At 41.8% G+C, this 25,597-nt stretch overlaps 1 protein-coding gene and 1 long non-coding RNA gene across 5 annotated transcripts in view; one reads left to right on the top strand and one right to left on the bottom strand.

The window, feature by feature from the left end:
* ARID5B (AT-rich interaction domain 5B) overlaps window positions 1-25,597 on the top strand; it is a 188,738-nt gene that overhangs the window by 133,916 nt on the left and 29,225 nt on the right. For 3 of the 4 annotated variants that reach the window (XM_068547476.1, XM_068547477.1, XM_068547479.1), the window contains 3 exons: window positions 9,466-9,578; window positions 15,681-15,885; window positions 17,849-17,901. In XM_068547476.1, coding sequence (XP_068403577.1) covers window positions 9,466-9,578; window positions 15,681-15,885; window positions 17,849-17,901 — 371 coding nt within the window. Of the gene's footprint in view, window positions 1-7,743; window positions 8,040-9,465; window positions 9,579-15,680; window positions 15,886-17,848; window positions 17,902-25,597 lie in introns of those variants that run through there. The other variant, XM_068547480.1, reaches the window with a different exon arrangement.
* LOC137766987 (uncharacterized) lies at window positions 1,166-24,055 on the bottom strand. The gene is made up of 3 exons (XR_011074463.1): window positions 23,930-24,055; window positions 11,288-11,540; window positions 1,166-1,507 (listed from the first exon to the last, which is right to left on the bottom strand). It is a non-coding gene; the product is annotated as an uncharacterized lncRNA (long non-coding RNA).

Genomic DNA, 25,597 nt, shown 5'->3' with positions numbered 1-25,597 from the left:
ACTGAAATAAGTGGGAATAAATTCTAACATCTTCTGTGTGTTCTCTATCTTCATCATAAGATTCCTATCAGTGTCTGTCCGCTGTTTCCCCACAGTGTGACACACTCTCACTCCCGGGAGCTGAGCTCCCTAGCTTGCCCTGCTGGGGTTATAACGAGCTGACCTTACTTAATATACCACCAGCCCCTTTCTCTTCTCCTTTTGGACCCTCACTCCACCCTGCTGCAACACACACTCTTCTCTGCCACCTGTGAGTTCCTTGGTACCACAGTAGAGCTTTTAAAGTCGTTTTCCAGTATTGTGGCTCACAGCTCATAGAGGAGGAACGGATGAGAGGGATTTACCTGAGCAAAGAAGAATGTCTCAAAGTCTCAGACAAACAGGAACAGTCATCTTTTTACTTCTAAGTAAGAGACTATGCTACTTCTTCTTCTTCTTCTTTTTTTTTTTTTTTTTTTGGCTGCACCTCGTGGCTTGCGGGATCTTAGTTCCCTGACCAGGGATTGAACCTGCGCCCTCAGCAGTGAAAGCACTGCATCCTAACCAGTGGTTCTCCAGGGAATTCCCTGGGACTATCCTACTTCTTAAATTATTCTTTCTGAAAGGTAGAAAAACATGAAGAGAGTGAAGAATCCCCTTTAAGTACAAATTCCTTTTGGGATCTTTTTAAAAAGAAATCGGGAACCTATTACTTGATGATCTTTTACTTTTTACTTTTCCGTATGTGTTTGAAAAAGTGAAAAGTCTCATGCTATATTAGTCCAAGTCTGTAGTAAGTTAAATATCTCCATGTTAATCCACATATATACACACACAAAAAAGTCTCTTTTACTTACTTCCAATGTTTTCTTTAGAGATGCAGCAAATCAATTATCCTCAGTGTTGAAAATGGAATATCTCATTTCCAAACCTGGAGAAATGGCTGAACAAGAATGTTCTATTTATACACGAGTTTAAGAACTGTTCTGATATTTACTGATCCTCGCAAGGTTATTCAATACAAAAATGTGGCTTGCACTTCTGTGCTGTCACGTACAATAGTAACACCATAGAACATATCAATCATGGACTAGAATAAACAGGTTTATTGATTATAACAAAAAAAGAGAGAGACAAAAATTAATTCTCTATGTTTACGAGGTCCTATCTTTTTTTTTTTTTTTTTGGCTGTGTTGAGTCTTCGTTGCCACGAGCCGGCTTTCTCTAGTTGCGGTGAGCGGGGGCTACTCTTTGTTGCAGAGCACGGGCTCTAGGCGTGCGGGCTTCAGTAGTTGCGGCTCATGTGCTCTAGAGCGCAGGCTCAGTAGTTGTGGCTCGTGGGCTTAGTTGCTCCGCGGCATGTGGGATCTTCCCGGACCAGGGCTCGAACCCGTGTCCGTCCCCTGCAGTGGCAGGTGGACACTGCGCCACCAGGGAAGCCCAAGAGGTCCTATCTTTATAAACTTCATAAATTACAGAAATCAAAATGTCCTTAAAAAATCATTTCCAAAGTGGATCCTTAAATAGCCTAAGAAAAAAAAAGACAAGAATCTTAAGTTAATGTTCTATTGGTATTGTAGATAATCATACTAAGAAAAACGAAATCTGTGTATACTGAATAGTTTTCAAAAAATGGAAACATGAGTTATTTCAAAATCTTAAGAAAGAGTACATAGTGAGCATTGAGACGACACACTTGTTCTAATTGTAGGAGTTTTGATGCAGGTTTTCTTTTTTTTCCTCAACATCCAGCATGACCTTCATTAATTGAGGAGCCTGGGGCTTGGAAATGGCTGGTGGGTACCTGGCATCTGGGGAGAAGAACAGCAGGAGAAATGAGTTGCCAGGTAGATGGGAAAGTGAAGTTTGAGCCACGATAGCATTTTAGAGTCCATTTATTGGTTTGGCTGGGTTTGTGACTTCTCGACAAGACTTTGCAGCTGGGGAGGAAATTGACCCTTTGCGCGCAGCCTGAGCACCTACCCGGTGCTGCCTCCTGTACCTTAAGATCCAAGCTAAGCCCTCAGGTGTCCATGCTGCCCTGATGTCTCTTTACAAAATATTTGGAATTCTAAGGCCAGAGTCTTTCCACAGGCTCCTGAGGCCATGGCCTATAGACTTCATTACCCCAAAGACGAATAAGCATTTGCAGAGCAGCTATGAGCCACCAAGGTCCTGAAGGGGATCTTTCATCTGAGATGGTTGAAAGGATACTGTGATGATGGTTGGAGGATACTGTGAGTAGCCAGAACAGACCAAAGTTTGAAAGGCCTGGCACTGATTTCAGTCTCCTTCCCTTTTTCCAGAACTCTCTCCTTAAAGAGTCAATCCTCTGAAAACCCAGAATCTCTCCTCACTCTAGACCTCAATTTAGCTCCCCGATTTCCCTCTTACTCTGCAAGTGGTAGTGAAAAGCCATCTATAATCCCTTTCTTCTTTGCCAGTGCCCTTTTAGACAAGCCTATCATGGACTTCTGGAGCATTTCTGAATTCCTTTGGAATTCCCTACATCATTTTGAAATAATATAAGATAACATTTGGCCATTTAAATTTGTCTCCCTCCTCAAGACACGGAGGGGAAATAAAGATAGAGATCTGCCCATCACTGCTGGTAAAACCTGACTAAAAAAGAGGTTTGATTGTGTATTAATGGCAAGAATGCATGGAGTCACATGCTTTCAAACCAATTAGCAATACAGATGAGCTAGCAAGTCAAGTTCCATTTATAGGCTGGGGAAAGGGGAGAAGTAAAATAATCTGTGTTGTTAAGTGTTTCTGAGAAATGAAGACCTCCAGGGCAGAGAGAAGGCGGATCAGGAAATAGCTATGCAAATCACATGCCTATGAAATTACTAAGACTTTGATCAGAGGCATTAACAACTGCTCCAGCATTCGCAAGTACGAAACAAGGAGTGAGTAAGACAGGGCATATTTGGAAGGCATTACAAAAGTGTTTACTTGCATGGTTTGTTGAGCAGTCAGTGAAGTCCACGGCTGTTTTGGACTTAAGTTGCCTGACCAGTCCAGGTATGACAAATGCAGTGATACATTCCACTCTCATTAGTGACTCTTGGGGATCTCAGTGACAAAGAGCCCAAGTGGCTTGACCTCATATAAAGCCTGCTTCATTTTTTTTTCCCCCACACTCTTTCTAATAACACTATACCGCTCACCCTTCCACAGGTGGTAGGAGAGGACCTGGATTCAGTGAGAGCATAGTTCATTGGAAATGCTAAATTGTAGTTAATAGGCACGGTGGTTGAACCCACATCAAGGTATGGCTTGGGCTAAAGCAACCCTGGAAACTCAAAGCAGCCATGACATCCAGAGGAGTGAGTGTGACCATTCCCCTGGGGCACACCCCTTGGTCCCTGTTCAGGGCTGCCTCGTCTTGGTGGCATTTGAGAGTGAGGGCATTTGAGGCTGGCTCTGGTCTCAGCTTGCAAGTCTGGACTCATCTTTTTAATGCCTTTATTTGAGGAAAAAAATTACTCTTAAAAAGGAAACTGTCAGAACAATGACAGAAAATGATAACACTCTTGCAGCTTTTTTTAAAAACTGTGCCTATTGCTTTAAAGTCATCATTTAACTTAGCAAGCCCCTCAGGATGGAATTGTGCTTGTTAATGGCCCGGTGTGTTCGTCTCTCAGACAGCACAGTTGCTTCTCAAACATTTCTGCTGGGTGTGGGAAATTATTTATAGGCGAACAGAATAAAAGTAAACTTGCGTGTTCTTAAATCTATATATAATTGATGCTCTGTGAATTCATGGAAAGATTCAACCAATTATCAGACGCTGAGTACCAGCGGCTGCAGTTTTCTGGCCTTGCTCTGTGAGGTGTGGAGCGGGTAGTATATGGAACGTAACCGTGGATTTGAAATAAAATTTCAGGGAATCAATTTATGAATTTAAAAGTTAAGAATGTTGGCTTTAAGTTAAAGCCAACATGAGAGCTGAGAGCTTCTGTTTTTCTTTTCTTTTTTTCCAAGTATTTGAAAACTGAAATTCTGTAAGAGATTATCTGTGAAATGCCTTTCTTTTATTACACCCATAAATTTCAGGAGTGGCTTTGATCAAGCCTTCTGCCATTCTCGGTTTCTAAATCTTTTACTCATACGTTAATAACTTTAAAAACACTCATCCTATTTTTGTTGTAGTGCAAGAGGAAGTTTCTAAAGAGTCAAAAGGGAAACATTGAAAATAGAACACAATAAATGATAACTAAATTAGGATAGGTTTTTTTTTTTTTTTTCTTCCCCCAGCAGGAGCAGTGCTCCATGCTGAAACTTGCCAGAGTATTTTAAGATTATTGTCTGTAAAGACAATGTACCAAAGAATTGAGATGCTCAGAGGAAAGGCATTAAAGAAATGCAAAGTATTATCAGTAATGCACACTATGCATAGAACAATGTTTGCCAGTCCATAATACTTCAATCGGTGTCGTTTAGTTTTCTGACTTGTGTTTAGTGTTTAACACACACACACACACACACACACACACACACACAAACTTGCAAATCAAATGAGTTAACGCTCTGCCAGCTTCCTCTAGACATTGACCCTGGGGGTCAAACTCTTAGGAAAATGATGCCTGGTTTTCCATTCCCCTAATTCCAGCCCCTACCAGCGAGCAAGTCCTATCTCTGAGTGGAAGCTCACAAAGAATTTCTCGAGAGAACATGTTGCTGTGCTGGCAACAAAATCCTCTCTGCAAAACGAGAAGAAAGAGTTGTTAACTGATGAGTCAATCCAGCTTTTATAGCAGTTTATCTTCATGGCATTTCCAAGAGCATAAATGTTATAAAAAAAAAAAAAAGAGAGACGGTCATGACAGGAAGAACACAGTAGGAAAAAAACAGGAACATTTAAGCCAAAAGCAATTTACTTTGCCAGTAACTGGTTACATTTCCTTTGTTTTATTATTATTATTGCAAGATGAAAGTTTCCCACACCTGTGCTGCCCTGACACATAACTTGTCAGAACCCACAGTGAAGTAAATACGTACATGAACGCCTGCAACTCTGAGCTTCTAGACTCTTTAAGAAAAACAAAGCAAAACACAAAGCATGTTTTGCTATACTGTTTAAAAAAAAAAAAAAAAAAAGACTGTGATTCAGTAACAGTTGAAGGAGTTTTTAAGAAAAGGAAAAAACAAAACAAAACACATGGGTCAGATGTCAAAGTAGCCTGGGGCACTGGGGGGTGCCGAGTCTCCTGGGATTAACACCTATAGAAATAGCGGTGACGTCACAATGGTGAATACTTGTTAATTTCATGGCGCTGAGTAAGAGGAACAGATGGGCAGTCAGAGAGGGAAGATTTTTTTTTAAAAAAAACCACAGAGATCTTTCACCGATTAGGCAGAAGAGTCAGTCAGTGGCTCACGGCAAGGGGGTAGTGTCTTTTGGTGCTCTAAGTTTTATTGGAACTCTGTGACTTAACTGATGGGGACCCTGCTCGCCCTCAGGGCTGTAGGATACTGTCTGATGCCTGAGATGGGCTGCAGCGCCCTCGTGCTGTGTGGTATTTGAGAGTGTTTTCATTTGGGGAAAGCTCCCTGGAGACTGCCAGCCCAAGTTAATAATATAAATACCTCATTATGAGACACAGTGTGTGTGTCCTCTGTTAGAGAGAAGTTCCTTAAAGCAGGGGCTCTGGATAATGTCCAGTTGCCTGGGTTGGAAGCCTTCTGCTACCAGTAACCAGTGGTATGACCTAAGACAAAAGTACTTTTCACTCTATCTCAGTTACCTGGTCTGTAAAATGGGGATAATACTTGTGCCTTCCTGTTGGCTTGTTTTGAGTTTTAAATGAGTTACTGTATGCAGAGTGCTGACTGGCAAGAAAAAGTGCTCCGTAAGCATCAGCTATTAGTATTATTTGTGAATAATACTGAAAACGTTCGTGCAAAGAGCTTTGACTGAACTATCTGAGCCAGGCCAGGGTTGGCCAGTGGCTATACACACATATCAAAGTAACTGTGCATTTATTGCTTCACACTAAAATACACTACATGTATTTTTTTGAAGTAGAACTCACCAGAACCAGTTATGCTATCAGTAAATGTATTGCTGGCTTCCAAGAATGGCTTTGTTGGTAGAGACTGCTCTCATCTAAAGCACGGGAGCTGGTGTGCTTCTGGAGTTTTAGGATTTGGGTTCTCTCAGGGAGTGTGCGGCCCTTAGCTGTCAAGGAGAGGGCAGGTTTAGGTTGGTCCAGGGCAGCTAGGAGGAGGTGGGGAAGAGTTAAAGGCCAGAGCCACGCCCCCCTGACCCCACCACACCATAAAGCATTTGCTTTCATCCACCCGCCTAGCAAATGATTTGTCTTCTTGACCCTGTAGGAAAAAAATGTAATCTGGGGACAAGAATATTCGCTATCCCCAAAAGCCAGCCTTTCGGTCCCAAAGATTCACCTGGGGTCTTGTGGATCCAAAAAAACCTCCAGTTGTATGACGGGGGCTCCCACCCCATACGGAGTCCCGCACGCTCCATTCCCCCGGGGCTTTGAACGTATGCTCTTCAGGGCATTTGTTCATTGCATGTGGGACAGTCATGGCCCCACTGAGATGCCAGATACAATTACCCTGAGCAGGAACCAAAGGCTGTAGGTTTTCCGTCTCATTTTCTACAGCAAACTCAGGTCACTGGGGTGTGCGCCCAGAGCTCACAGGTAAGCAGGAAAGGTGAGTGCCGTTTTTCAGGTGCCCAGTGTGACGGGCATACATGTGGTCAGGTTGGCGAGCCCAGCTCTTGACACCAAGGAGGCCTATGTGGGCACCTGTGTTTCCACTAGTCACTTGATTATTCAACAGTATGTTAGGCAGTGCTGCCCCTGGATGGATGCTGGGGCAGAGAAAAATGAGTCTAACATGGTCCTGCCCTTAAGGACTCTCCAACTTAGTATAATAATAAGCTATGAGGCACAGCTCAAGTACAAATAATACAGCGATACTTTCCATCAGAGAAGGTCGGAAAAGAAGTTCAGAGGGGAGACTAAAAGAGGTATTTGAGTTTGAGGCTTTAGTGGCTGGTGAGATTTACGTAACCATACCTGAAACATCAGTGTACTTGCCTTTCTTAGGGACAAAAGCCCTTTTCTCTTGATCAGATTCCGCTTAGAGTTTAAGTTTGTGCGACCAGACTATTAGGTGTTAGTCTGTTCTAAATTTGCAATTCTCAGAATTTGCTGGGGAAGGGCATGTGCCTCTCTGGGTTCTGAAAGCAGCTCAAAGAATGGAGAAAATAGACCCGATTTGGGGATGACTTATTGTCAGTTCCCGGAACCTTTGCCTTTATTCAAAACAGCCTGTTCAGTGCAAGTTCTCTCTATCTAAAAGGCCTTTGGGATTTGAAAGCTTTTCTGGAAATAAATGCCTTTTAGGTTTAAATGCTTTTTTGCCAACATGTTAGGAAGGAAAGATCATAGTAACAAGTCTTAGAACAGAGGCAATATTGTTTTCTTCCTTTTAATGAAATGCCTCAGACCTACCCCAAGTTCTGTGGGTTTCTGTCAGCTTTCTGCTCTGCTATTATTTTGATAAGGGACTTGAAAGTACATCCTTCCCTCGCGGTCGTTAAAGTCTTAGCCCTTGGGTCAGTTGCGGAAACACTTCTGTGCTACACTGCGTCCTCAAACCAAAATGGTCCCCGCCCTGGCTCCAGGCCGAGCCTGGAAGGAAGGTGGCATCGGGCTCTGACAGGGGAGCAAGGAGGCCAGGATCCACAAAACAGGCCGGATGAAATCACCAACCCCGTGTGGTAGTCTCAGAGAGAGGCAAGCCCTGCCTGCCAGTCTGGCAACTCAAGCCAAGTCCTCCGAGCTCATCCCACACACCCCCGTGCTAGTCACTGCTGTGTGTTTACATGAGTAATGGAGCTGCCGGGGGAGGGGAGTTGTAAGCAGAGCGCTGAGCCTCGCAGCCCGGCATTCGGAGGGAAGCTGACATCCACACCAAGTCAAGTGGAGACTTCAGGGACGTAGGGCCGGGAAGCAGTCACATGCTGTAGCTTTCACCAGCACAGACATCATCAGGCAGATGTTTGTCGACTGGAATGGGTAATCGCCGCTTTCTCTTTGCTTGATTTTTTGTTTGTGAGTTTGTTTACCTTTGATAATTCCAGGCTGGCTTTCTGAGATGGACTTTCAGACAAATGTTTTGGGGAAATGAGAGGAGAACGGATTTGGGAAGGGGGGAGTCTGAGCCCCAAAGCCACTTTTTTAAACTTTTGCCTGATCGTAAAGGCAGCTCTGCTTTATTGTGCTTTGTCAACAGCAAGACTATTATCCACAGTAGAAAATCAAATTAGTGGGATTAATTGTGTTTGTTAAGAGGAGTACAGTGTACAGTGTCCTAAAAGCACTGGTTAACGGCGTGACATGAGTAAGATTAACAACAGTTAAGAGGGTTTGAGTTGTTCAGATTTTCCGTGGTCATAATCATACCTTAAAGCAATAAAAAAAAAGTGTGGGTACCTTGAAAGGTCCTAAAGAAATTGCTTGGGGTATAATTTGTTAGTTTGGAATTCTTCAAGGGCTAGTCGGTTCGTTGGTTTGTTTTATTTTTGCTTGACTCGGGTGACTGATGAAGTTGAATGTGAAAGCTGATGCCGGAGAGTCGTAGCACTCAATAAACAGCAGCCTTTTTTTTTTTTTTTTTTCCTTCTTTCTGTATGGATCTTAAAGGGATTCAAGCTCAGCATCCAAGATGAAATATAACTTTGATTTGTGTCTTGTCTATGGCTTTTAAAAAGTATAATCTCCACGGAATCAGGCTAACTCCAATGTGATCTTTGGAAGTTATTTTAAATAACCCTCAAGATCTTCATAAAAAAAATACATTGAAAAGGAAAAGAGAACATGCTGACTTAAATGTATCTGCCAGATTTGTTGAGATTTGAAACATGCTGGTCGCAATATTAATAGTAAATACATGGGATAATATTTTTCAGATTGTTATTTTGAATGCCTCTTTTTCTACAGCTCTCTCCTTACTTGTTTGTATCATACTTTGAGAAAATGCTCATGTCTCCACTCTTGAAGAGAGATGTTTTCAAACGTTACATTCCTATGATACCATAATGGGCTGGCATATCATTTGGGTTTCTGAAAACAAGATACAAAACAAAAAACAAAGAATGAGCCAGGCTCAGGGCTGTCTTTCAGCCCAGCATGTTTCTTTTATAACAATGGGGAAGTACATTTCCCTTATCATCATCCTTTAAAGCTCAGGGCTTCATTTTATTTATATTAATTAGACGCGTTCAAGTGTAATAGATTAGCTTTGGGGAACATGGACAGAAGTGTAGAGTCTACCAAGAGGCAGCCCTTCAGAGAGAGACGCCTAAAAGGAGGCTTGGCTACCACACGTGTGTATGTTTCTCCGAACAATTAGAGGGCGCCACTGGAGTTAAGATCCTTGGTTTTTCATAAGGAAACCCACGCAAATGAAAACGTATCTCATCTGTTCTCCATTTGTTTTCAGCGCCAAATCTTAAAGGCAGACCACGCAAAAAGAAACCATGCCCACAGAGAAGAGATTCATTCAGTGGTGGTAAAGATTCCAACAACAATTCCGATGGCAAATCCGTTGCCAAGGTACGGTCATTCGGCTCCATGGTATTCGTTTTGCTGCATCTTTTTATTTTTCCCTCTTCTCTTTCTCTCTCTGCTCCTGTGTCTTGGTGGCAGTTTTCAATTCAGAGTCTGACTTTGCTATTCACAGCTCTCCGCTGTGCCTGTTCCCGCCACCTCCCCTCCCCTCCCCTCCCCCCGGGGGGGGGGGGGAGCTGGGGGAGGGGCAGTGCAGGCATTTTGATTAGTCAACAGAAAGACTTCCCACCTCCCTGTTTGGCCTGTTGGGTAAAGGACAGATGATTAAGCGCCCACGTCATTGAGGCTGAGATTTCATAGTAGGTGACACAATGACATAGTTTACTCTGCTTGTATCAAAAATAGACGAGCTGAACCATCCTCTTTCTGAATGTACTCATCTAAATATGTTTCAGCAGTTAACAGAGGATGAAATTAGAAATGGCTAGAATTAATCTTTTTTCAAGTTACTTTTTTTTCAAAGTCACCTCTAATTTACCTTAGAATTAAAGACACGTAGCCCAGTACTTACATGTATACATATACTCATATATAGATTTACATGTTTGTAAAGATCACTCTTGATGCAGAATGAAAGTCCAAATTCTAGACCCTTTTTCAGACCCTGGGGCCTAAGCATTCTTTGGAATCTGGAAAGTGCATGCCTGAAGTATTTAGCACCATGAAGGGTGAAGTGTCACTTCATATTTTTAGGCTTATCTTTTTTTTTTTTTACTTTTGTGGGCTTGGATCGTGTTTCCATGATTCCGTTTACGGGGTGTTTGCGTTTAGGTGTTGTTTCTGTGCCAAAGACAGCAGTAGCCCCTTTAGGACCTGAAATGAAGCCCGGATTTCAACTGATACCACGTTTCCAGATCCAAGGACTAAGCTTACGAAAATGGGAGCATTATTAGTGAATTTGGAAGATCCTGACGTAGGAAAACATCAATTCAGGTCTCTGTTGACCATCTACTATTTTTCTGCCATGGCCTCCTCTTCTCCTCCCAGTGTAAAGAAGCAAATCCCAGACATTCACGTTCTATATCTTATCTTCAAGGATTATTTCATCAGGAAGTTCTGAAGACTTATTGGTTAAAATTTCTTCACGCTTCCAAGATTGCAAGGGGTTAAAAAGAGACCACCCAGTAGAAATGTGTGTTTTCTGGCTAAAAACAAATCTGTTTTTCCCTAAAGTTATTTTTGTTCTGTTCCTTTAACCTTCTGCGAGTGAGTCTTGTGTGGGTACCAGAAATGAATTTTCTAGGAATTCGGACATCTTGGCCCTACAACTACCTATCTAGGGCTTCGACTGCTGTGGTCTTGAAGGATGTCAGCGGGAACAGTTTATTCCCTGTGACGTGGCTTGCAAGATACTGCAGAATGGAGTGAGAGGGTTTTAGGATCTCGCGGCATTCAGCAGAGCTTGTCCTGACAAGGTCTTGTGTTGGCGCCCTGCCCCATACCTCTAAGGTGACATCACGTGTTTATCCCAGCATGTTCTGCACCTGAGCCCAGCAGGAGGAAGCTCCTTCCCATGTCATTTCATTTGGAGCCACCACCAAAGAATGCCTCTGGGAGTTTTACAGAACTCATACAATTGATCTGAAAGAACAGCACCTCTGATATCTCCCTCCATGGAAGGCAGCTCAGGACCCCTACTAGGACCCGCAAAACTGAAGAGAACTAGAGTCTGTATTTGCTGTTCACTGACTTACCCTTCTCAGAAGGGACAGTAGTCAAGCCTGGGTTTTCGAAGTGACCTTTTCCACCTGATGTGCACCAGCACCGCCATTCAGAATCTTTACCAGGAGGAGGATCATCCTTCCATCATTAGTTTCAGTGGTGACTTGATGAATGTCATGCTGCAGTCAGCTCCCGGGGACTGGTTGAAACGCCCTGCTCTTCTCGGAGTCTTGGATTACAGTCCTGCTTCGGCTGCTTCCAGTGGGTCTGGAAAGACCGCTTCACCTAGAAGAGAGAGACTGGTAGGTATGAAGTACGGCGGGCTTATCTGTTGGCACCAACAAATGGATGTAAAATCCCTGCTGAATGAACAAGCCACATCTGGGGCCAGGACAGCATTAAAAAGACGTTTGTGACTTAAAGTGGCCTCTTCTCATGGAACGCTACCGTAGAGGTTACAAGGCTGTGACCATCTGATCATTTGCTGAACTGGAAGCAACATTTCAGGTGATAGTTTGGCTTTATGACCAAGACTTGTATGACTGTTTTTTTTTTTTTTCAAAAGTGCCTCAAACAGACCATTTCTAACTGTGGATAAGTACCAGCTTCCCGCAGCTCCACGCAGCAGAGCTCTTGGAATAAGAACCCACTCAGTTTGTCGTGTGCATGACTGGAAAGGCGAGTCAAGTAATTTGCCTGTTGCTATCCAAAGGCTGCCCGCTTTCAGTGAGAACATGAAAACTAACTTTGCAAGACTCTGTTTTCCAAGGGACAGAGAATTTCATGGCTTTCCAACAATAGCAAAAGTCTCATGGAGAAGAGGCTACCAGTCGTCTGAAGATGTCATGAATGTGTCCAACACAAATCCAGGTCTGGGGCAAAAGCCCATTCATAATGGCGACCTGTACAAGAGAAGTCTTCTCAGCCTGGCTCTCTAATGAAAGGCCTCCATTGATAAAAGGCAAATGACTTTTCACATCCTGTAAGCACTTTCCAAAGGCCAGAAGTACATTGACAGGTGGCTTATATTCTTAAAGGAACATTAAAAAGGGAAACTGCAATATGTTCTTTCATTTAAATCACAAACATACTTTTGATATTTCACTAATGTGATACTTCCATTATTTTCAATATTTTTCATCCCATTTGGTCCGCAGAACTCACCCCAGGGGTTATCCTTCTTGCTTTCCTGAGGAAGAAAATGAGGGTTTCCTAGGAAGTTAGTGACCAAATCGAAATTAGACTCTAGTTCCTTTCCTGCTGGTTCAGCACATCTTGCTGCCCCAGTTGAAGGCTGAATTAGTTACAACTCAATCCAGTGAAAGGATGTGGTTAATATCAAATAGGTGGTGGTTCACTGAAAATGTTAAATGTGGATTCTTTAATTAGCACTTCCTCAATCACTTTGGAAACCCCAAAGCTCTTAGTGAACTCAACAAGTGTAAGGTGTTCAGGTCTTGGGGGGGCGGAGGCGGGGGGGGGGGGGGGGGAACAGATCTAGTAAATTAACTGTTACCATCAAAAGGCTGGGCTTTCTCAAGGTCAGCATGTAGACTAGCTCCCGTGTCATATTTCAGTAGCTTAAAATGCTGAGAATGTTTCCGGTAAGTGTGAAAAAAATGTAGAAAGGAACTTGGCCTGGTCCTATCCAGAAACAGAATAATACCCTAAAGAGCTCATTTATGTTAAGTGAAGAAACGTAGGGAGCTAGTCTGAGAACAGAAAGCACTGTTCATGTCTTACGAAGCCCCTGGCCCCCAAGAGAAGCGCCCCGACTTTCAGGATGCAGCTCAGTAGGTGGCAGCCCAGCATCACCTGGAGCCTCCCCTGTGATCGTGGGGTCTGAATGACTTTGGGTCGGGCTTGTGCACGCCCTCTGTGCTTTCCTTCTGTTTCTGGGTGTTTCTGCATGGGTGAGGCAGCTCCCTAGACGCTGAGGGGCAAACCTCATACTCCCTTAACAGTGGCACTTCTGACCTAACAATATAAATAAGTGGCCTGTTATCACTGCAGATTCAAGACCTCAGCCTGTTTTAATATGCAAAACTGACATCTACTCCTGGTTTTAAAAGATGGGTTTGGAGTGTGGGAGACCTGAGTTCTCAACTCAGGGTTCTACCCGACACTAGCCACACGCTAAAATACACACCGCTGAGCTTCAGTTTCCTCGACTGTGAAATGGGGCTCAAAACCTCCCTTTTATGATTCTTGTGAACATTAGGTAGACTGTGTGAAGCCCAGGACGCTCTACCTGGCTCACTGTAGCTGCTCCGTTGATACTGGTTTCCTTCCCTCTGCTCAACACACAATGGAAGGAATGGAGCCCTTTTACACTTTGGAAACCACCGAGTTTTATCTTCAACTTCTCATTTGATAAATCACATTTCTAAGCTGTAGGTTTTGTAATGCCTAGTGATAAGATATGCTCTTTAACTGGAAGTATGTTTTGACTACCAATTTAATATTTTTATGAGTGTCAGTAAAATACAGTGTTTAAAACCACAAGCCATCGAGTGAGACTACCTGGGTTCAAATTCCAAACTCGCCGCTTACTAACCTGGACATGATCTTGTGATCTTGGATGCGTTACCCATCCTCTCTGTACCTGTTTCCTCCTCCCTAATAGGAGAGTAATAACCTGCCCCATTAGGGTTGTGAGCATGAAATGAGATAGGGCCAAAACAGGGCTTAGAATAGAGCCTGGCTACATAGTAAGCACTCAAAAAAGGCCAGAGAGCAAGACAGATTAGAACTGGAGTGATTTTATGATTTCAAAGAGCCGTTAAATTATAGATTTCATCAGAACTTTAGACTCAACAATCTGAAATTTGACAGTGAAAAATGATGACAATATAAAGTTTCCCAGGATGCTTGCCTTAATATAATGTTACAAAGTACTAAAGTTTGAAAATACCGTAAGAAGAAATCCTGTATGGAAAAATGTTTTCATCCCACTTCCACTGATCTTTAAAAATTAAAATCTTATCTAGAGGCCCAGTTGATTGAGTTGTGCAGGAAGTTTTATTTTTTTCCAGGACTCTAGAGATATTAAACTAGTGTGTCCATTTGAGAGAATAAACAATAAAGAAGACCCTTGCAGAGGAGACGTTTGTTTCCCTTTAATAAATAAATGTAGGCTTTTATGTTCTTAGAGGAGACATTCCCCTTTAATAAATAAGTGTAGCCTTTTATGTTCTTAGCGCTTGGGAAGGAGAATCTGAAGGGAAAGAATAAGAGGGGTCAGAAATCTGAAATGGAAAACCTTGTTGAATGTGTGGGACATTTTAATTCATAACATTTCCTGGGCAATCATCCTCTTCTCTCCGACGTTAGATGGGGAGATGTAAAGAATATTGGAATGTACACATTCCCCATGGGCTCACTTGAACTCGGAGCTTGACCCTTTGTACTTCCCCCTTTGACAATTAAAATAGCTCAGCAACTTAGTGTTATATTTAACAACCATCAAAGGCCTCTTGTAGAAGGTGGCAGTGAGGAGGGAACAGGAGGTTAGCTGCTCCATGTGGCGAGCTCCATATTTGCCTGGAGTGTGGAGGGAAGAACATCTGGCCCATTTACTGTCATTTATTTATTAATTATGGAGCTTTTCACTTACTCTTCTTGGGTTTTTAGCTGACCTCTACTTTCTCCTTTGTGGCAACTTAGCATCTATGAGATTCTCAGAGCTGACTGAAAAGCGAGACACCCTCCTTAAAGAGTGAGGTGTTTTGTTTCCTACTGAGGGTGTATCTGGGCATCACCCTCGGGTGACAGATAGCAGAGACCTTGCTGGTATTCCTGATGCCAACATCTGCCAGCATTGACCTGTTTTTCCAGGTTGCTGGGAAGAGTGGCATACAAGATAAGTTTACTATGAAGAAATGCTCTTGCCTTTCATTTTGATACAAAGTGCGAAACATGGGACTGTTATTAAGAACGCAGGGTTCCTTCAATGATAGTAACAGATGGTGCCCCTTAGGAAAATAAAGTGTATAAAGAGACGGGAGAATGGTCCTAAGTAGATGCAAACACTGTTTCTGGTCTCGTATCAACATACTTGTAAGGAGTCTAAAAGAGGCTGGCACAGGTTGGCAAACCATGGCCCACTGGCCACCTGTTTCTATAAATAAAATTTTATTGGAACACAGCCTCATGCATTCATTTACATATTGTCTGGGACGGCTCTCGTGCTAGAGTTGAGTAGCTGTGACCAAGACGATAGTGCCCAAAAGCCTGCCATAGTTACTCTCGGGCCCTTCACAGAAATTTACCATCTCCTGGTCTGAGACAATTCATATTCAGCGGTGCCTCTAAGAGCTATTTCAGGGCAAGGGTAGTTTACTGGTTCCTGTCCTAGCTATGTCTTTGTAAGTGTTCCAGAGCTGTGCTTGATTTGATGTGGCATGTTTTTTTTCCCTTTTCCAGGTGAAATGTGAGGCCAGGTCAGCCTTGACCAAGCCGAAGAATAACCATAATAACTGTAAAAAAGTCTCCAATGAAGAAAAACCAAAGGTTGGAATTGGTGAAGAGTGCAGGGCAGATGAGCAGGCCTTCCTGGTGGCACTTTATAAATACATGAAAGAAAGGAAGACACCAATAGAACGAATACCGTATTTAGGTTTTAAACAGAGTAAGTATACTTGTTTTCATTTCTGAAATATCAAAAGCGCTCAGATTCTTTGAATTGGGAAAAAAGAATTTTGACTCAGGATTATGTTGAAATCCTATTCTGGGGATGATGCTTTCTGTTTATACTAAATCCACAAATCATCCAGGCCAGGCATTTTTCCCCCTGCCTCTTTCCGCGATATTGTTCCCTTCTGGGGCAGTTGCAGTGAGATATTTATAGGCTCGAATCCACTGATTATGACTGGAAATAGACATGTTGAAAGTTTCTCATTTTCTGTTTTGTCAGTCTTGAGTGTCTGTAACGCCCTTCTTCTGAGATAATAATATGACGTAGCTTTATCAGGCACAGATGTTGCCTGAAGAGACAGCTTTTAAAAGGAGGACATTTAAAGATGGACAAAACAACCACAAAGAGAAAACATATTTCCTAAGCCCCAAAATTTGTTAGGAGATAACAAAAACCTGATGACTTCAGAGGAAACAAGAAATACACAAATTTGAACCGAGGGCCCAATTTTGAATTACTTTGACATGTACATGTAAGCGTCATCATATATTTTAAAGTAGAACAGGGAACTCTTAGCTGAGCAGAATTCCTTATAAAAAGAGAAGAAACCCAGACCCTGTCCTGATTTCACAACTGAATATGTATACTGCCTCTGTCTGGACTTTGTGGCACACAAAGCGATGAGTCCCTGGCTTGAAATAGTATTTTCTCCAAATGTATCTTCCTAGATTAAAACCATGTGTCATTTTGATGAAGAATGTCAAACCTGTATGTTTTACATAACAATTTACATACCTAATAGCAACTGGCACTGATTGCAAGAGAACACTCGCAGCCATTATAAACTTATATAACTACGAATGATTACAATGTTTGTCTGAAAACTGGTTGCTTGAAATAGAAGTAAAATTAATGTACTATGAACAGCTTTGTTGCATTATGCATTGGTTCAGATTAAATCAAGGCTGAGGCAGGGCTCTTGATAGCTTTGAAATAGTGCAGGGTTCAATGAGGCTTTTCGAACGTGTTGTGTCAAAGAGCCTTCTTTTTTTTTTTTTAATTTTAATTTTATTCTTCATTTCCTTTACCAAGGAATTACTTGAAGTTCAATTTTCCCCTCTTGTGAAGGAATCAAATCCGTAGCAGTCCCATTCCATGGTATTTAGTACAAATGAACAGGGTTGCTAGCAATTTGGCGTAGATGTTTAATAGCATAAACACATGCATGCCCTGAGAAGAGAAAATTGTTTTTTAAAATATAAATTTGCAACATCACACAGGCAAGTTAGGGGACTGAGTGGACAAATGACTCAATTCCTCTGTGAACCAGTATCTTCCTTTCCTCTGATCTGCTGTATCACTGCAGCCTCAAGGGTGAAATAGCTGTTTTCCTTCTCAGTGCAAGGTACCATGTGCTAGTGAAATATGCTATGAGCTTTTAATATAGTGCTGCCATCAGACATTCTATTAAGAAGCTAATCATATATTAAAGTGGCTGTTATTTATTGATTATGGAGAGTTCTTATCTGAAGGAGGCATTATATATTACCGTTTAGTCAATGGCTTCTTTCTAAGGGTCCTACAAGAACAACCCCCGTTTTGAAATCCCCCTCTTTTCCCAAGGAGGCTGTAACTTAGCTTCCCTTGGTCTGCTGATGGCAATAGGACTAAAAATTGTGTTTGTCCTTTATCCTAAAAGTAGAACTATTTCCGTATTTGTGACTGTTTCTTAAGAAATATTTTAAGTGGTACTAATATATCCTGTTGTTGAACACCCTTTGGCAAATTGTTTCCTAAGAACTTAGCTCCCTGGGTTACGTTTAGTATTTCTTTCTTTTTTTTTTTTTTTTTCTTTTCTCTTTCTCATTGAAAAAAACAAAGCAAAATGTTTTAATTGACATTTCTTGGAAATATGTTAATGCAATGCTTATCTAAATACTTATTGTCCCTCTAACAGTTAACCTTTGGACTATGTTTCAAGCTGCTCAAAAACTGGGAGGATATGAAACAGTAAGTGTTTAAGCGACTTAAATGAAATAGTTTTGCAATCTAACCCCCCACCCGCACCCTGCTGTGACCAAAATGGAGAAAATGCAAAAGCAAACCATCGCTGACTTGCCTTTTCAAATGGCTCTACACTTTTGGGGGTTTATTGGGCCGCTTTTGGAAACAGTCCCAATTAGTTCCAGGTTTGGCAAAATTGTAAACTTGTCGTAAAAACTACAAGTGGAAAACATATGTAACTCTCCCCTGTCAGGGAAATTAGTTGGGTCTGTAATTTTTTCCCATGTTGAGAAAGGGCTATTATTGTACAACAAGCCAAGATTGCATAAAAGAAATTTCCCTTGGCAACATACCTGACATCTGTTCATGTCTAATATGGGAAACGTATTAAAGGCTTTCAAAAGTAATCAGTATTGGCCATTAAGGAATAGAATGCAGCAGAATCTCCTCTCATTCTGGGGCAAAGAAGCTTTATTAGACAAGGGTCAGTGCCGCATAAACAGGAAGTTATCAAACTTATTCAGAACAGGCTCTGACACTCTTTATCAGCTAATTCTAACTGACAGGAACGGGTTATTTTTAGCTCACAGGAAAATCTGAAGGCCACGGAGGTTTACAGCATGTATTTTGAACTGATAAAATGTTAGAGCAACAGACTCAGATTAAAATCTTGAAAGAAGAAGAGAGAGCTGCACTAATATAGCACGCAGAGATGACATCTGTAATAAAATCAAGTGACACAGGAAGATGTCGTCATTGGAAAGATTTTCTCCTCCACACAATGATCAGATTGAGTTGTGCAGGTTCTTCTACAATTGAAGAAGAAATTATTTTTTTTCTTTCCTTACAGAGTAACCTGGGGTATGTCCCTGTATCGTAGTAAAATGACAGTAAGAGACACAGAGTCAAGAAAATGAAATTCATTTTAACCCAAAATAATGAGTGTTTCTTGCCAGATATAGCATATTGTTCCACAAACTAATGTAAGGGTGTGATGTCAGGGGCTTGGGATGGGAAAAGATAGCAAGTGTTATGTGACTCACGTAATCTGGTATTAATGTGGAGATACCTGCTGTGAATTCTGACTAAAAATTCTTTGATGTGAGTCTATATACATGTAAAATGCTTATTTAATATATGGGCAGTGCATAGGTTTTTATAAGGAAATCGAATACTCATATGAACTACATTTAAAGGTGCACTTCATAGACATGAATTTGCTTAAAATATTTGTTTTACCAAGTGCCCTATTGAAAAATAAATAATGTAATTTTTCACTTGGTTGGATCTGTTGATAGGACAGGGAGTTTGACTCCTTCCCACTGTGGCTCATAGTTTTGCAAAATCTTGAGCTAATTATAGCTTTTGTGCATGTGAAAAAGCTGATAACTTATTCAGTGTTAGTCTCATAAATTGAGGAGTCAACCCCATAGCTTAGACTTTTAAGCCTAACCTTTAATGTTCAGAATAGGAATACACATTCTTACAGACTGTGACTGCAGGCAGTTACATGATATTGCACAACATTATGAATGTCTTTTTAAACCCAGGAATTTTTTGTTATTCACTGATAGGGAGAGTGCCAGCAAATTTCACAGAATCAGTTTTTCCTGCTTTTGTATCTTCTGTATTTGCACAAGGATTTTTTTTTTTTTTTTAACATGCAATAGCAAAGTGGTGTAGAAAATACAAAAGAAACTTCTGATGAGTCTCAAGGCATTTGCAATACTCTTTGAACAACCAGTGATTATTCTTCTGTTGAATGAATGAATGAATGAATGAATGAATCACACAATCAGCAGATCACCTGACCACATATTTACTGAGTGTCTTATGTGTATAAGGTATTGTGTCAGACACTCTGGGAGACATAAAAATATCTAGGCCAGGGGTTCCAGTTGCTTACCATCCAGGAAAGGCAGTAATTATAAGACAAGGTGGAAAAAAAGATCAGTGCCCGGTTCAGGTAAAGTACTTCCTCGTTTAGAGATGAGGAAGAAAGACTTATGGCTCTGATGCCAGTTGAGCAGAATTTTGGAGAACGGATGGAATTTAGACATGAAAGATCATGGCCTTCTCGCAAGAGAAAATCAGATGGGGAAACAAACTATGTAGGTAGAATAAAGTTGGGTAGAGAGAGAGTTTGTAACTTAAAGTAGAGTCACTAGGTGGTGGGGATAAGTGACCATGAAGAGGAATCCAGAGAGAAGGATGGAACCAAGGGAAGAAGGCCCTTGGATGCTAGGCAGTGAGGGATGGGGCTGGGAGCTATGAAGACTGATAACAAGTTAAGTGTTACGTTTTGCCACGTACTCTTCCTGCGCTGTGTTGTGCTGGATGGAGTGGAGGAGAGAGGGAGTGGGATGGGTGAACATGGCAAGACCAGACTGGCATCCGCTTTCCATCTGGTTATGTGCTTCACGTCTCTGCAGCCAAGCCACAAAGAGGACTGGTGACCTGTGGGGTGGCCCTTTTCCTCCTTCCCTCTCCACTCACCCTTCAACTCCTTCATCCTTTGGTGGGTCCCTGCCACTCTTCACAATATGCCATATTTTTTCATCTCATCTCAAGCAGTGAATCTACGTGGCTATCTCACTATAAAATCTATTTGGGGCCATAAACTGAATGAAGCCAACTGGTGGGATTTTTCCTGCCTTCTTTCTTTCCTTCTTTCCTTCTTTCCCTCCTTCCTTCCTTCCTTTTTAAAAAACGCCTCATACTACCTGTTGGCCCTGCAGGCACTTAAGTTTGCCGCTCCCATTCTACCTTTAAGCTTTTGAACCTGTGAAGTACAGAAAACATTTTTCTCTAGTATATTTTGACTAATAAAACCATGAGATGCTCAATGAGGATTCAGTTTTGAAGTCAGTGCAGGAGATGTATGAACAATGTCCAGAGTCTGAGGACCTATCCTTGTCATCACAGCCTTACTAGAGGATACTTATCTGTGAGATTATCTGATATCGGAAGCAAGTGTAGACTTGTCATTTAGAGCTCAAAAGAGATCTTAGAATCTTCGAGATCAGTGAAGAAGATTCTAAAGGCTTCCCAGAGGCTACTCAAGAACTGGGGCTCAAATTTTCAATGGGGAACTTTAAAGTGTAAGTAGTTTTCTAGGTCTCTGAGATATTAACTCTGGGGTGGGGCCTGGCCTGAGAATTTGAGAATCCTTTTTTTTTTTTTAAACTGCCCAGATTATGTTAATTCAAAGCTAATGGTAACAATGATTACTACACCTCACGACTCCTAGCTTCAGAAGCCCCCATCTAAGTCAAGTATCAAAGATTAGAATGTTGTCTTCATGCTAGTACTAAATAAACATGATAAACATGCCAGAATATTAACATTCCTTGGCTCAGAAGTAGCACAAAGTTTCTAACGAATGTTTTTCCATTTGGTAAAGTGGCAATCTAAATTGGGACTCAATAAGCCATTTTCATTTTGAATAAGGAAAAGTGTAGCCCCCCAACTTTTTTATTTTTCACAAATTGGCCTTTGTGCAGAAAAGGATCCTTGCCCTGCTCCACATGAAACTGAGGCACAGGGAGATGAAATGAGTTGAATGGGGTCATCGTGGCATTCTTCACATTCTGAATTGCTGAGAATTTTGTGCGTAATTACTTCAACCTCCATAGTATCACTGGGAAGAAAGAGATTTATAACTTCTTTGTGCCTTCCGTTCCCAGCAGTCTCTTATGTATCTTTTTATGTATTTGGGGTGATGTTTTGGGGAAAAAAAAAAAAGATCTAATAACCTACCTTCATTGGTAGCATCTTTCAGTCATTTCTTTGTACTTAACATGAACCTTACCAGATATACTAACTATTAGCTGAGATTTTCTGATTCTTGAGAAAAATGTGTGACCTTAGAAGATGGGTCAAGAAGTCTGGAAGATGTAAATACTCAGTAATAGTAAAAAATTGCAAGTTTAAAATGTGTAGATATATTTCTTCTGCTGTTAACTTGTGATTGGATAAAGACATCTCTCTGGAATTCCTTCTGGTTATAAAAAGAGGCCATCTTAATTGGCTTGTTTTTGTTTGTGGTTATAAACTATTCCAAACCTTCTGGTTCGAATTGAGGATTACGGATTATTTCATTTTAGTCCTTCACAACCCTCAAATTGAATTAAAAAAAAAAAAAAAAAAAAAAAAAAAGGAGCAGAAGTTCTATTTTAAGCCTTTACAGCATTCAACTAATGGCTATATTCTGTTCTCTTGGCCTCTTCTGCCTCTGCTAGAAATGTATATTGTGTCTCTGCACCCCTAGGTTTGGAGATCATAAACGTATTGAATGGATTTGATTTCCTAAAAAACAGTATACTGGCATTTTGATTGGTTGGCAATGAGGACCCTTCTTTAACAGTCATATATCCAATTTCTCCTTCCAAACATTTAAGAGTCTGGGTCACCTACCGTGGAAGAGGCAGAACTGAATCAAGTTTTGCTGATGACCTAAGGAGGTCTTCACTTCAGTGTCTGGTGAAGCAATTAAAGCTTGCAGAGTAGCTTGGGGTATTACCAGGATGCAGCGTGTTGATGATGGTTTGCTAAAGTGATTTCCATTTGGCTAAACATTTGATGGCGAGCCAGAGGCAATATTTGGAGAGAGGTTGAGTCGGGAAATGGGTCTTGAGTAAATCTTATCCTAGAGGCAGAGGACCATGCAACTGCTGCCTTCTAAGAATGTCAGCTCACAGCCCCGCCTCGCCCCATGGGTGAGACCGGACCATTATTTCCCAACTGGAAGAAGTCACTTGTCTTCTTGCTGGAAGGATTAGGCTTTGACATCAGATGCTGGCTTTGACATCATTTCAAGACATCCTCTGAATCTAACCCTAGTTCTCTGGACAGACAAAGCCTCTTGCTTAATTCAGAATTCTCGAGGCCAAAGATGATGTCATATCGCTTTGAAAGGCTCCAGTTCCTGGAGTACTACCAGGAAAAAAAAGTCATCTTCCTTGAATGCAGTCCACCCTCAAGGTGTCCTGAGGAAAAAGGCTTTCTGACAGCAGCCTGGGCAACACTGCTCGCAGGCAAACTCTCCTTCTGACTTCGTAACGTCCTACACATTCTTACAATTAATATAATAGTGGAAGCACTGTTGTCCTAAAAGATTTCTGATGACTGTTTCCTCACCAGGCCACAGAAATACCAAAATTATTTCATCCTAGAGACCTCAAAGGTAGGAAATATAAAGCCTGCAAGACTGTGTCTTGGGTTAAATAGTTTTCCAATTTTTTTTTTTAAGTGACAGACTATTTTCATCAAATAAAATTATGGGAGGGACAGATTCCTTTCCCACTCACTGGGCCCATTTTCTTGGCAGGGATTAGCATTGTTGAGAGTTAGTTTCACGCCACCTTTTAAAACACCACCTGAATTCTAAAAAGCAGTTTGAAAACCACTGTACAGTCTGCCCTCTGTATCTGCGCCTCTGTATCTGTGGGTTCCACATCCGAAAATTCAACCAGTCTTGTATCGGAAAAAAAATGTTTTTTAATTCCAGAAAGTTCCAAAAAGCAAAACTTGAATTTGCCAAGTACCGGCAACTATTTACATAGCATTTACATTGTATTCAGTAGTATAACCAATCTGGAGATGACTTAAAGTATACAGAAGGACGTGCATAGGTTATATGCAAATTTTATATGGGACTTAGGCGTCCGCAGATTTTGGTATCTGCAGGGGTCTGTGGATGCAGAGGGGCGACTGTATTCCTAAGCAGTGAAAACTTCATGAACATGATAGGTGTAGAGTGCTTTTCACAGAGTTCCTTGGGTCTTATCCACACTAGGGAAAGAAGTAACTATCAAGTGTCTTCAGAGTGAGATTAAGTTTCATGTGCACCTAGATTGGTTTACTTTACCTGGGTGTGGTCCGCTCAGTTTTCCGTCTTGCTTTATGGTTGACTGTATGGCGTTATGAATCCTGCTAGATTGTGAACCCTTAAAAGCGGTGACGTCTCTTTCTTTTCATGCTATCACCCCACCCTCAACCCTCCACCCTCCCTTCCGCCTCCGAGCCTCTGTACCTGGTAGCGCCCTAGAATGGTAAGCAGCAGCGGATGTGTTGATGTCAGGAATCCAAGAGAAGTAACTGCTTGGATGAATTTTCTTTAGGAAACAGACAGCCAGAGCTCTTTGTATCCTTAAAAACCTAAAATAATAGAAGGTCAGGTTGAAACATGAACATGTCCAGGAAGCCTGAGGCTTTATGAGAGAGTTGATTAAGCTAACCCCATGGCTAGATCAAACTTTCCAGCTGAATGGGGCTGGGGGCCAGATACCAGGAGGCAGACATTGCTTCTGCCTGAGACTGGGTTTAAAGCTTACACACATCCAGAGAGGACAACAGAATAAAAACCCAAAGCCAATGCGTACCTAGGCACGACGAAAGCCTATTAGTACAGAAGGCAGAGGTACACAGGTGGGGGCATGACGCCCAGGAGCTGTCCCAGCTCTGTCCTCCTCTCTCTCCTCATAGGGCTCTGGGACCCCCTGTAGGTTTGGACAAGGCGAGGATTTAGGCGTTTCTTGCTGTAGAGCCTATGGTCAGCGTTTGAATTGAAAGCGCATCTGGGCACAAAAAATAAGAGATGTATACCCAGGAGAACTGTGTACTTAAAAGCATTTAGCAGTTGGAAAGAGCACATTTTATGACTTTCCTGTGGAAAGAAAATATCTCAAAATGGCCTGATTCATCCAGGATGGCCAGTGGAAGCTCAGTAAACAGTTGAGAACCCACTTCCTTGAAGGCCCAGCCCTTGTCTTTTCTCCACTGGTAAAAACTGTATTGAAACACCAGAACCTGCTAGCGGGGGGCTAACACAGACCCCTAGCCAGCTGCATATGGTTTATTAATGCCAAGTGGTGACTGATGCTGGCTTCCCGCTGCCACAGTTTCAATCCTGGTGTGAGGAAGATTTTTTGTTTTTCCTTTTGATAATTCATTATTTATTCTCAAAGAAGTTTTGTCATTTCTGTCATAGGCATGTGTTTAACAGGGCATCCCCTAGTCTGGATGATGGGTTGTGGGTAGGGAACACGGCCAGTTTCCACACACATCCCTGTCAGCAGTGGCCTCTTGTTCATTATATTTTTCACAGTCAGTAGTACTTTGTTTATATATTTGGTCATTTGCTTATTTTTGGGTATCTGCCACTAGGATGCAGTCATCTTGGGTGTTGGGTTTTTACTGTTGCCACCCAGCTGCTAGCACAGTACCCAACAAATGGGAGATATTCAATAAATGTTTGGTGAGTGAATGGATGAGTGAATGGATGGATTCTGGTATAATTGGGACTTATCTGTGACTTAATGGTGAACCTATGTTCTAACTAGAGACACAAGTGGGCAGGGTGGCAGGAACCACAGTTTTAATGGTTTTACTTTAAGAGAGTAAAATCTCAGAGCACTGGTAACCCAACCCACCCCCTTATATTCTTGCTGACCTCGTAGCGATGCTATTTTCCCACTAGTGAGAATTTGAGAAATTGTAGCAGAAGCCATGGGTCCCACAGTTATCTCCTTCCTTCGAAGCAAAAGGCCCCTGGAGTTCTATATTGTCACCCTGCTACACTGTTCATCAGGTCATTCTGATCTGGAGGCTGCTTTGATGTAGTGGAAAAAAAGTCTGCTCTTGGGACCATAAGACATCGGTATGAGTCCTGGCATTCCCACTCTGCTGCTGTGTGTCCTTA

Source organism: Eschrichtius robustus, chromosome 7, assembly GCF_028021215.1.
Source record: "Eschrichtius robustus isolate mEscRob2 chromosome 7, mEscRob2.pri, whole genome shotgun sequence".
Lineage (NCBI taxonomy): Eukaryota > Metazoa > Chordata > Mammalia > Artiodactyla > Eschrichtiidae > Eschrichtius > Eschrichtius robustus.
The sequence above is the reverse complement of the archived record's forward strand: the minus strand, read 5'-3'. Positions and strand labels throughout refer to the sequence as shown.